At 41.6% G+C, this 13368-nt stretch overlaps 1 protein-coding gene across 2 annotated transcripts in view; it reads left to right on the top strand.

Annotated features, from left to right (window-relative positions):
- Positions 1-13368, top strand: part of BICC1 (BicC family RNA binding protein 1) — a 311914-nt gene that overhangs the window by 172212 nt on the left and 126334 nt on the right. For both annotated transcript variants that reach the window (XM_075534861.1, XM_075534862.1), the window contains exon 3: positions 2120-2189. In XM_075534861.1, coding sequence (XP_075390976.1) covers positions 2120-2189 — 70 coding nt within the window. The remainder of the gene's footprint in view (positions 1-2119; positions 2190-13368) is intronic.

Here is a 13368-nt window from a genome sequence, read left to right as displayed (position 1 = left end):
GGTTACACTTTTGTAAACCCACAGTCACTGAGTCAGCATTGACTCAATGGCAGGGAGTTTGTTTTGTTGTTGTGGAGAGACATGGAGGTGAATTTTGTTTCAGACCTGAGGATATCTAAAGGCCATGGTCTCAGGGGTCCCACGACTCTTCCTCAGGCTGTATGCCCGTTATTATTATTTATGATTTTGAGTTTTGATCCTTATTTTTCTCCTATTTTACCCAGCACCTCCCGTTGTGTCCCTTCCAGCGAAGTCAGCCGTGGTAGGCAGACACCAGCTAGTTCTCCTGGTCTCAGGGTCATGGAGGCGGGCGTGCCTGTGATCCATTTGTTCTTTGGATTGATTGTTTCCGATGTTGTTGATCATCTTCATTTTTATTTGCTCTGCACCTTAGATGTCTGCTCACAAGCTTTTTAAGACCATGGACACTACTCGCCGAAGTAGGATATAGAACATTTATCTATGCTGGTTAACCTTGGTGTATCCCAAACTATAGGCCTGAAATAATTCTGTATTCATTTTTTATTTTTTGGTAAGGTTTGGAGATTTTATTGACTTGGAGAGCAAAGATTTTTAACAAATTAGCTCATGTTTTGTAGTGCTCATTAGCTGTCCCTTTTCATATTTGCCACACGGTATTATTTACTTTTCTACTTAAAAGCCATACTAGATATACAGAGAAGTGTAAAAAGAAGCTACAGTATATTTTCCACTAGGATTTGTTTTAAAAGTCAAAAAAGAATTTCCTCATCGTACTTATGTATATTGTCTGCTTAATACAACCATTACATGTTTTTATTAAGTTCTAATTAAAAAATTGTTTTTTTAATTTATCATTGTATTTGGGGCTCCTACAACTCTTACCACAATCCATACATGCATTCATTGTGTCAAGCACATTTGTACATTATGTCGCCATCATCATTCTCTGCACATTTGCTTTCTATTTGAGCCCTTGGTATCAGCTCCTCATTTTCCCCTCCCTCCCTGCCCCCTTCTCTCATGAACCCTTGATAATTTATAAATTATTATTATTTTGTCATATCATACACTGTCTGACATCTTCCTTTACCCACTTTTCTGTTGTCCGTCCCCCAGGGAGGAGGTTATATATAGATCGTTGTAATCAGTTCCCCCTTTCCACCCCACCTTCCCTCCACCCTCTCGGTATCACCACTCTCAGCACTGGTCCTGAAGGGATCATCTGTCCTGGATCCCCTGTGTTTCCAGTTCCTATCTGTACCAGCTTAAAAAAGTGAACACACGCTACATGAACCTGAAACATAAAAGTAAACACATCATGTGATGGTGAACACGGGCAATGTTTTTCATTACTTGTTAACTGTCCACCCTTTTTAATTTGCTTTTGTTGCTTCCCTCACTGGTTTTTGTACCCAGGGAACTTTGAGTTCAAGTCTTCTTGGTCACTGTTAGCTGCATGTGGGAGTGAAAAGCATGGTGGCCAAGTGGGCATTTTCAGCCCGGCAAAGGATGACAGGGGATGCAGATTTATTACATGATACTGTGTTTGAGGCTTTTCATCAATTTTAATGAAATGCAGATCTCTCCTAAGCAAGTATTTTCTTCCCACAGGGAGAAAAACAAAACAAAAACAAACAAACAAAAAACTAACCCCAGACCAACAAAACAAAATAAAACAAATAAGAAACTCGAAAAATGTTTCATTTAGTAAGGCCTAACTTACATAATTTTGTATTACAGGGATCTTGGTTGGTGTGTTGCAATGTGTTGGCAGTTGTATTAGGGAATTTTATTCAGTGCAAGAATCTCTGAAAGTTTTAACTTGGAGTTGTTGTAATTGCTTGGTCCTGTACTTTTTGGTCGTGTTGTCTCCTTACTAAAGTTTTGAACCATTACAGACAGGAACTCTGGGAGTAATAAAAGATACTTAAATATTTCTAAAAGACTAGAGGCTTATAAAAATACTCTCCCGCCCCCCCCCCACTATTGTTGGCATTGTTTTAAAACGAGATCATCTTGTTGTGCAAATGTGAGGCCAGAAACTTGAAAGAAAAATTCTATTACATAAAAAATCTTATCAGTAAATACATGTTTTTAATCAAGTCAATATTGCTCTCTTTTTCAATCTTTGTTACAGATTATGGAGGAAACAAATACACAGATTGCTTGGCCATCAAAACTGAAGATTGGCGCCAAATCCAAGAAAGGTAACGTGTGAAGGAGGGGGAAATTGGTGCTTTTGATACAGGGAGCTTCTGGCAGATACTGCAAGTTGTCAAGGAGAAACATCAACCTTTATTTTTTGTTATACTTGTTCCAATATACCGGTCACATGGCCAGAATGTAGGAGAATTCTCACCATGAAATGTCAACAGTACAAAAATATATTTAAAGGTTAATATTATAAGTTTTCTATAAATACCATAGCAACCTGTGATTTCAAAGGTGACTGTGGGTCATGGCATCTACGCACATATTATAAAGTGCTTAGGACATCATTTGCCCTGGTTTCTACTTTGGGATTCCTTTTAGATACCATACAGATTTAACAGCAGTCTCCCCATATCCCCCCTCCCCCCACACCTCATCTTCTTTTCTTCATCTGCCACCCACAGGACAAAGAACCCGCTACATTCTGTTTACGCTGTTTCCTTATCTGACCTTATCTTGTTTTATTCTGGAGCAAGCTACCTATGCATAGATAGTCAGAAATGGACATGTAGATGCCCTTAGTTTTCCTCTCAGATGACAGAGTATTTTCAAATCAGAGCTACCAATATATATTCTTATGGGTAATTTTCTTTTTAAAATATGACCTTAATCTCAACTAAACCTGTTGTATCTATTTCATTAAGCACATCAGAAAATAACAACAAATAACACCAAACCATTCGAAATGCAATTGATTGTGCAAGCTGAGCATTACCCGCTGTGGTCAGCTGTTTTGTTATTTTTGCTATTAAGTTACATATTTGCTGTCCTTTTCTCGTATGCTTGCTAAACGGTACTAAACACTGCAAGATTTCTCAATATCCGTTCTCATTTTAGTTCAGATGGCCCTTTTCTTGATTTAATGTTACTAGAGTTACTCATCCATTGGGATGAAAGTTATTTAACATTTGTTTCGACTCTTGTCAGTGCTGTTAGCTCAGCTTCGCCGACTGGAATTCCAACAAAAACGCTGATCTTGCTGCTTTATTTGTGGTCACGATGCCAAGGAATTTGGAAAGCTTATGTACAAAACAGTCGCAAGAGGACGTGTTGAATTTCCAAGTGTAACCCCCTATCTTTGTACCGTCTTGCATTTGCGAACTGTAGCAGCATATATCCCTAAAGGGGCTGTGTGGTGTAGTGGGTCGCACATTGAGCTGCTAACGACAAGGTCAGTAGTTCAAATACACAGCCTCTCCAGGGAAGAAAGATTCATGTAGGAGTTACGATCTTAGAAACCCAAAGGGCAGTTCTACTCTGCCCCATCGGGTGGCTATGAATTGGAACAGACTTGATGGCATGCATTCTTAATTACTTTTCTTCAGTAATAGCTGTGGTATGTATGGGAGGCTTTGTGCTCATTGTCTAGAAGAAGGAAATACCCTGACCTGTTTGGCTGCCTGGGACCATTTGAAAACCCCCCTCACCTGCTACTTGAACATAAAATATGCCCCTTTCCCCCCTAATGTCAGGTACTTTTACTTAAAGAGTGAGCACGGACTTCATTATTAGCTTAATAAAATGTCATTCAATCACTTCTCGAAGAAAGCCCCCAGGGAAACATGAATATTGAAACAATTCCACATAATTTTGGATGGCTTGTTCACTTGCATTACCCATGCTACAACCTCCCTATTATTATGAAAAATTGAGGATTGCTTATTTTTTAATTCAAATGTAGTTGAAACTTTAGAGATGAATAGGGCTTGCCCATGAAATAGATTAGGTTAATGCCTTTAGATTAGTCTCTGGTTATTGACAATTTAACCCATTCACATCGGCCAAGTATGCAAGTGTTCCTCATTTGGATTTTATATATTTCTATGGGCAAGACTATTTCACAGTGCTGTGTGCACAATGTCATTATAGTTAAAATTAACCTTTGGAATTGTGCCTAAGAATTGATCCCTTCAGGCCAAGTTCTACAGATGCAATTTTATTATTTTTATTTATGAAGTGCTATGAATGTACACAGCATGATATGATGAGCAGAATGTGCCAAGAGAGAGAAACAGAACACAGAAGAGAGAAAGGGAGTCAAACGTTTGCCTCGAAGGGATTTACTGTACAAAATTTATTTGAGTTGCTCTTATTACATTAACACACACTGCTGAATCAGGTCTTGGCTAGCAAATCTGATTTATAATATGCATATATGTGTACATTTAATTTAAAAAGTTTAATTTTACAAATATAATTTAAAATATATAAGTTATATTAGGTAAAAGAAAATTAAAAATCGTGGGAGGAATTGCAGAGGGTAATTATCTGCTCTTCAATTTGATGTGGCCATGCTCATGGTCCCTGAGAGTTAGAAACGAAGGAGTGTGGGCCTTCCATTGTTCTTCATTCTACACTATTAGTTTTCAAGACACCAAAGCATATAAATGTACCTGGGGAATCATGCCATATTTTGTGTGGTTATTAAATCCTAAATCCTAGGGTGATGTGAACATTTGGAATATATAGATAATCCCCAAACTCTGTTAAAGAGATTATATAACCATGGCTTTGCATTTTATTTCACTTTCTGCTTTTTTATAATGTGTATTGGTTGAATATTTGAGCTTACATTAAAGATTTGCCATAGCTGTTGTCATGGTCTACCTTCTTCCTTGCCTTATAGCAATTTAGTCCTGTGTGTTCAGTTTCACATTTTGTAGTCCTGTCAATTTGAATTGCGGTGCTGGGGAGGAATATTGAACTGGTGAAATAACAAACAGTTCTGTCTTGGAAGAATAGCCAGAATGCTTCTTACAGAAGCGAGTGAGGCACAGCTTTGTCTTATACACTTTGGCCATGTTATCAGGAGAGACCAGTCCTGGCGAAAACAACATCATGCTTGGTAAAGTGGAGGACAGCTAAAAAGAGGAAGGCCTTGGATGAGATAATGTGGCTGCCATGATGAGCTCAGCCATAGGGGTCATTGTAAGGATGGCGGGACCATGCAGTGTCTTGTTCTGTTGTGCCTCTGGGTCGGAATTGACTCAATGGCCCCTAACAACAACAACAGTCCTGTCCACACTTTATTATGTAAGCAACCAATCCTTTATCAGACTAGCTGCTGGTTCAGTTGATTGAAGTGCCGGTAGAATGGTGCTTGAAAAAGGCAAAAAGCAACAGGTTGAAATGGCCATTAGTTAGAACATTCAGATTCCACTCTAGAGGGCCTGGTTCGTTAGATCTGGGTACAACTGCGAACCCCTATGTTTATCACTTCCTCATGGTTAATACAGTCCTGCTGCATTTGGGAAACTCAGGGCTGCATTTCTAATGTGGAAATACCATGAATTAGTCACTAAGAAGACCATGTATTCAAATGGCAGTGGGTAAAGACCAGGATTGAAAAGAAGCAGAATCCTCCAGCCTTCATTTCTGGATAATATCTGTCTTGGTATCTAAAGAGAAGAACTTTTATGGATTAATGAATCTAAAGTTTCTGCCATCCCTGTGGTCAAGTACTAGGAATACTTTTACCATAATGGCCTCCTCGGTGGTCTGTGACTGTGTGGAACATAATTTTGGTCAAGCGGATAGCTGACGTTTCTCTTGCCTTTCTACATCCCCCTTCCCTTTCCACCCTTCCCTTCTTCGCCTGCCCACCATCCCTTTTCCTTTTACCAGATTCTAGGTAGTCAAAGAGTGTAGCAGAAACATTTTTATTGGGTGAGAGCAATTTGCAGGGAGTATCTATGTTGCTGATATAGACTAAGCTATTCAAGTCAAAAAACCAAACTCACTGACATTGAATCCACTCAAACTCACGGAGACCATAGAGGACACGGTAGACCTGCCCTTGTGACTTTTTGAAACCTAAGTCTTCATGGAAGAAGAAAGCGTTATCTTTCTCCCATAGAATGAGTGGCTGGTGGGTTGAAGCTGTTGACCTTGCATTCAGTAGCTCAGCACACAACTCCACTACGTCACATTTGGCCATGTTAGACTAAAAGTACTATAGAATTAAAAAAATTTCCTAGAGTATGTAAAATTATTGGAAGGTTGAGCCCCAAAGAACCAGGATTTTAATGTATAGTGGGAGTTTAAATAGATGACTTTAGTGGCTTCTTAATGGGGTCATAAGGAGGCAAAGTAACTCTCTCACTGCTGTGGACTCACTGCTGACTCATAGTGACCCTACAAGCCAGGGAGACCTGCTCCTGGGGGTTCCTGGCACGGGAACGCTTTACCCAAGTGGAAAGCCCAGGCTTTCTCCCAAGAAGCTGCTGAGCGTGCAGATCGCAGTGACCACCGTGCCGCCAGGCTTCTTAACAAAACGAAGGCGAGACTTACTCTTCTACCGAGCACCAGTTAGTTTATTTTCCGTGCAAACCATGATAGGCCTTCCAGTTCTTCGCGGCAAATGCTAGAACAGCCTGGATAGAAAAGTATGAGGCTTGTGTCTGCTGAGACTAGCGTTTAAAGATGAAGGTGTTTCACGCCATAAACCTTACTACTGTAGTTATAAGATTTATTATTTATAGATGGGGGACTCATTAAATTGTTGAATATGCTATCCAGAATAGCGGCTTCTTTTAAAATAAATTCCGCTTCCTTAAAGTACAAATCGCATTTTGAACACGTTTGACTGTTTTTTTTCCAAATAGAAGCCCTGCCAAGCCTGCCTTACAAACTAGATAAGAACGACTTGTGAGGAGAATTTATCATGCGGGTTGGACTCTGCAGTGAGCTCCAAAATTCTGTTTGTTCTCTTGAACAAGATAAACATGTTTCGAACGGGCTCCTTTTTGCTCTGAGTTTGCTCATCAATCTCTTTCTTATTAGACTGGCAAAGGTAAAGATCATTTAAATTCCAGGCGATGCTGAGGTGAGCATTAAGGAAGCATTCTTATCTTTTGTTCTGGGAGGAGTTGTCCTGATAGTTAAGCAAAGTGATCGAAGCGACCCCTGCAGGAGTTCCACACATGACGACTTAGGATGCGCCGGACGAGCAGGGGTGAAAGGTGGTGACCGGATTGCGTGAAGTATTCAGGTTTGGAGGTATTTTGGCACCGAGTGGGGCCACTCTCTTCCTCCCAGAATAAACAACAGAATCATCAACATCCCACGAGGTTTTAGTATTTTTGGTTGCATTCCATCAGAACAAGCAAATATCTAGTAGAAAATCTTAGCATGAGAAACATTGTAGGCTTTCCACTGTATTTTTTTGCAGGAAAAACATTTTGCTGAGGGTAGTTATGCTTGCTGGGTAGCCATGTTGGATTAGTTGAGCCCTTTAACATAAAAACAAACTCAAACAAGCTCACTGCCGCCGAGTCGATGCTGACCCGCAGCGCCCCAGTGAGACAGGGTAAAACTGCCTCTGTGAGTTTCCGAGAGTATAACTCTTTCTGGGAGTAGAAAGCTCCATCTTTCTCCAAAGGAGCAACTAGTGGATTTGAACTGTCGACTTTGTGGCTCATAGGCCAACTGGTTTCTGCTAAGCAAGTGCTTAAATGGCAGCGGGTGGGGAAATGATATAGCATGGCATGAGTTTTGGACTAATGTTGCTTATGAATTATTAGTGTGTCAAAAGTAATTTAGTGGGTTAGAGCCAGCATGTAAAACCCCCAAATCTACAACAACAAGAACACAAGTAGATCAGGGAAAAAGACACCAGAATTTAAAGATACTATTTTTGAGACTTTTGGTCATTTACATCACTATTGTGTATACGTGTAAACACACACACATATATTTCTAGGTTATGATGTAAAATGGGTGATAGAACACATTGCTAGGTGATCAGTGTCCCCAAGGAGTGAAGCGAATTGTTAGTACTTGTTAATCATGGGATCTCTATCATCATGACCAGCACATAGTTAGCACAGTAAATATTTCTTGATTTCCTGGTCCTCTCCCCAGCAAATTCTATCATGAGCCACTAATCCTGAAAGAACCACTGATAGTGACAGAAATGTGGTGTATCCCTGCGATGTGCTGTGTAGGAGAGTCACAGCCTTCACACATGCGTGATACCAATGCATGATGACCTGGCTGGAGATCTATTAAGGGGACAAATGTGGAATGTGACCATGACTGCAACACATGGCTGACCTTCCCTGAAGAAAGTGAAAACTCACTGCCCTCCAGCGGATTCCTACTAGAGTGACAGAGTAGAACCGCTCCCGTGGAGTTCCCAAACGGTAACACTTCACCTGAACAGAAAGCCTCACCTCCTCCTTGTGGCGAGACTGATGGGTTTGTACTGCCGACCTCGTGGTTAGCAGCCCAAGCCCAGCACGTAACCCAGTATGCCACCTAACTTTCGGTTTAGTCGTTCTAAAGGGTACTGCATTGGACTGCTGTCTGAAAGATTGGTAGTTTGAATCTGTCAGCTGCTCGGCCATCAAGACAAACCACATCAGAAACCTGAGTTCACTATGAATTGGAATCACCTCACTGGGAGAAACCAGCCTCTGGAGAATGACGTCGTATTTGGTGTAGAGTCGAGGGCCAGCGAGAAAGAGGAGACCGTCGAGGAGCTAGATGGCCACAGTGGTTACTACGTACAGTGCACGCATGCGCTCACATGTGGCCACTGCGGTGGGAGTGCAGGAGGGCCACGTTTACCGTAGCTGCGTCACTCCCAGGGCTGCGGTGAGCATGCAGGAGGGCCACGTTTACCATAGCTCCGTTACTCCCAGGGCTGCGGTGAGAGTGCAGGAGGGCCACGTTTACCGTAATAGCTCCGTTACTCCCAGGGCTGCGGTGAGAGTGCAGGAGGGCCACGTTTACCATAGCTCCGTTACTCACAGGGCTGCGGGGAATCGCAGTCAACTAGGTGGCACCCGACAGCAGCAAGTTAGTTGCGATCTAGGCAGCATGCTAAATATGTTACACATATTTCTTTTTACATGGTAAGAGCAATCCTTTTAGTTAGATGGTGATCTTCTTGTATTCAGATCAAAGATAAACTAACTCGCCCAGGGTGACACAGCTAGTAAGCGGTAGAGCTCCAAGCTGAACCCAGTCTCTGTGTTTTCAGAGACATTAGTCCTAATCCCTGTGCTCCACTGCCCTTTCCCCGCCCCCCCCCCCCCCCCATGTGAGCTCAGGCCCTCCTGGGTTCCCTTTCTCTTTCGGAGGCATTCTCTGATGTGTATCCCTCTTAACTACAGTCAACAAAATGGGTTCCCTGGTGACCTTGCCAGACCTAACTGGTCATAATCATTCCACCTTCATGCCTTCCTTTGTCACCTGTGGAAATTTCATGGAGACTTGGCAGTGGGCTACGGTTAGTACCTCCCTACTCATAAATTACACCTCTGCAGGCAGAGTTAAACTCAACAGTTAAAAATCGGAAACCACTCAAAAGCAGTGAGCATTTTAAAATGCTTACCTCCGAATTTCTGCTTAATATTTCATTACTGTGTCCATAGAGAGAAATATTTTGATTTGTCATTAACTAGAACAACATCTAGAAGATGGATCTGGAAGAAAAATAAGCCCAGAATATGCTATGAATTGCTTGAAGGCTTTTTTTTTTCTTGTTTTAAAATTTTGAGAATAGCTTCTGTGCTTTACCTGGGAACTATTATAATTATTCTGGGTAGGAACATTATAAACTTTTTAATTCATTATTAATATGACTGACTATCAATGGGTGAATTTTGGCAAAGATTAGGGATCCAGCCATGGTTCTAGATAAAACTGTATGCTGTGTACTAGTAGCCTCTCTGGTTTGAAAGCATGATCTAAAGAGAGCCATAACTTCATTGGTAGATAGCGCACATTTGCATTTGGTTTCTTTAATATAAGTGCACGTTTACACACACACACACACACACACACAGACAGAGATAGAGACATACCATTTGCTGGGTGAGATGACTCAGGTGACATGACTTCTTATTAGGGCCCAGGACCTGAGCTTGGTTTCTTTTCTTGATCCCCCGCCAATGCTCCTCTCCCTGCCCCCTTTCTCCTCTTCTCAAGACCTCCAAGGACCAGTCTACTTGTTCCTCTGTAACTGCCTCAAGCTGGCTGCTCTTTCCAACCCCCCTTTTCTTTCTCATACAGCAGGACCACAAGCCTGATGTAAGCCATTCTATTTTTGTGTTTTTCTGAAAATTTACTTTCCATGAACGTAGGGAATAAATTGGAAGTGGACTGGAGATGTGGGAAAATCAGTGGGAAGAGTGGGAGCAAGTGAGAAAGATCGCTAAATGCACTGGTACAGCACGTTCTCATTACTCAGGTCGTGGTCTTTCTTAGCTCACCTGTCGCTGTCGTCGCTGTTGGGGGAGGCTCTCTCTCATCTTTCTGGTTTCTTGAACACGCGCTCTCAAGACTCCTCGTCTTTCGTGAGAAAATGCCATCCCAGCATCGCTTCCATCCACAGCTCTTCTTTTTCTTCCAAGAAGAAGGAATGATGTATGAGCTGCCTCCCCTGACATCGGCAGATGTTAGGCATGTGACTTGAGTTACCTCTTTTTATCCTTATTATAGTCATGTGAATCCTTAACATAACCCACATGTCATCCCTATTATATATATTAATAAATGGAACAGAAAGGTGCTATAACTTATTGAAATCCTAACTATCACAGTCACCAAGAAGGCGGGGTTGAAAGGAGAGCTAATTATAAGGATCTACATATAACCTCCTCCCTGGGGGACAGGCAACAGAAAAGTGGGTGAAAGGAGACATTGGACAGTGTAAGACATGACAAAATAATAATTTATAAATTAATGGTATCAAGGATACATGAAGGAGAGGGGAACTGGGAGGGAGGAAAAATGAGGAGCTGATACCAAGGGTTTAAGTAGGAAGCTAATGTTCTGAGAATGATAATGGCAACAAATGTACAAATGTGCTTGACACAATGGATGGATTGTGATCAGAGTTGTATGAGCCCCCAATAAAATGATAAACAAATGGAAAAATATAGATATGATCATAAGAAAGAAAATAAAGCCATAGATATGGAAGATGTCCAAAAAAAGAGAATGAGGATTGGCCAGCACATTTATTTCAGAAAAACCTAACTAGAGTATGTTTTTAACTGTCCTCCTCAAGAAAGGTCATTCTGAGTAACTGCTTCCCCAGGGTGTAGACGCTTGCTGGAAGCTTATCTTTAAAATCAAAAAAACCCATCCAAATTTATTTTTATTATTTGTGCTTTTCACGGTATCGTCTATTGCTGCTTTTAAACCCATCCCTCGTTTCATTGGGAATGATATACTTAGCTTGCAGGAATGGTTCTGGACCCTGCGGTAATTTTGCCCACTAGGGGGCGCTGAGATGGGATGCGGCTGAGCACCTACATTGCACAGCCCCTGCCATGAGGACTGACACAACACAAGGTAGCAGTCATGCCGACTGCTGAGGATGAACAACACTGGTCTTGAGGAGCAGGATGAACGTCGGGCCTCCTGTGTGCATTGCACAGGGGGAAGCGTGCTTCAGGAAGCCCAGCGCATGTCAGCTAAACTGACTTCCTTTATTTCAGCATTAACAATCCCCACTGCCACCAAGTTGCTTCTAATTCATGGCAGACCTATTTAGGGCTTCCAAGACTGATAGCTAGTATCCTCTTTCTCCCATGGGGATGCTGGTGGTTTTGAACCGCTTACCAGACCGTGTCACCAGAGCATCAACAATAGGATGGTTTATTTATATTAGTGATTGCTGAAGGAAAAAAAATATATATATGACAAGAGAGATAAATTCATAGATACTTAGTTAAAAGCTAAGATGGTAGGATGACTGATCTATGCATTTTAAAAGCCACTTAACACTCCATTCTGAATCATGTTGTTTAATCATATGACTTCATACTCTTATTCTCTGTGATCTTAATGAGTGGTGTATGTTATTATGCTGTCTGTTATGTGTTGGGTTACTGTGATGTCAGCAGTTCAAACCCACCTGCCCCCCAAGGGAGAAAGACAAGACTGTCTGCTCCCGTACAGAGTTAAGTCTCAGAAATCCTGCGTAGGGTCACTTTGAGCCGGAACCGATTCAGCAGCAATGGGTTGAATTTTGGTTTACCAGCTTCAGCGCCGCCGATGGACCAGCTGGCCTCCTGGATCTTGCTGCCTGTGCCTTCCTATCCTCTCTGCTGGCAGGTGGAGTTGGAATTGTTAAAGCATAGAGTGTGGCTTACTATTTCATGTTCATTCAACAACTCTGGTTTTAATAGATGTTGTTATCAAGAGATATTAAAGAGATTTCAAGAATGAGGAGTTACATTCCCTTTATAGTTGGTGCCAGAAATTACACTTCAAGAAAATAATTCCAAACTCGCTGTCATCAAGTTGATTCCAACTCATGGCAACATAAGCCCTGCCTGAAATGAAAATAAAATGAAAACACAATATATGCCTATTTTTGACTGTGTGAGTTAGTTATACAACTAGTTACATAATATTTATGAAAACTGGCTCATTCTACAAACGTTTTTGCAATTAGATGGTTCTTGTTAAAATTTACCAAGGCGATCTTCCATATAGGCATATCATTAGTACGACCATTTCTTTAGTAACGGCATGAAATAGCTTTATACATGAGGGTTTAAAAAGTCCTAGACAAAAAGAAGTTAATATCAGCCATCAGAGAACAAAAAGCCATATCATTGTGAATGAGGGGAGTGTGGAGTGGGGACCCAAGACCCATCTGTAGGCAACTGGATACCCCCTTACAGAAGGGTTGCGGGGAGGAGATGAGCCAGTCAGGGTGCAGTATAGCAGTGATGAAACATACAACTTTCCTCTAGTTCTTTAATGCTTCCTGCCCCCCACTATCATGATCCCAATTCTACCTTACAAATCCAGATAGACCAGAGGATGTACACTGATACAGACAGGAACTGGAAACACAGGGAATCCAGGAGAGATGTGCCCTTCAGGACCAGTGGTGAGAGTGATGATACCGGGAGGGTGGAGGGAAGGAGGGGTAGGAAGGAGGAACTGATCACAAGGATCTACATATAACCCATTCCCTGGGGGACGGACAACAGAAAAGTGGGTGAAGGGAGACATCGGACAGTATAAGACATGACATAATAATAATAATTTATCAATTATCATGGGTTCATGAGGGAAGGAGGCCGGGGACGGAATGGAAAAATGAGGAGCTGACACCAAGGGCTCATGTAGAAAGCAAACGTTTTGAGAATGATGATGGCAACAAATGTACAAATGCGCTTGACACAATGGATGGATGGATTATAA

Source organism: Tenrec ecaudatus, chromosome 16 (genome assembly GCF_050624435.1).
Source record: "Tenrec ecaudatus isolate mTenEca1 chromosome 16, mTenEca1.hap1, whole genome shotgun sequence".
Lineage (NCBI taxonomy): Eukaryota > Metazoa > Chordata > Mammalia > Afrosoricida > Tenrecidae > Tenrec > Tenrec ecaudatus.
Note: the sequence above shows the minus strand (reverse complement) of the source record. Positions and strands in the feature narration are given on the sequence as shown.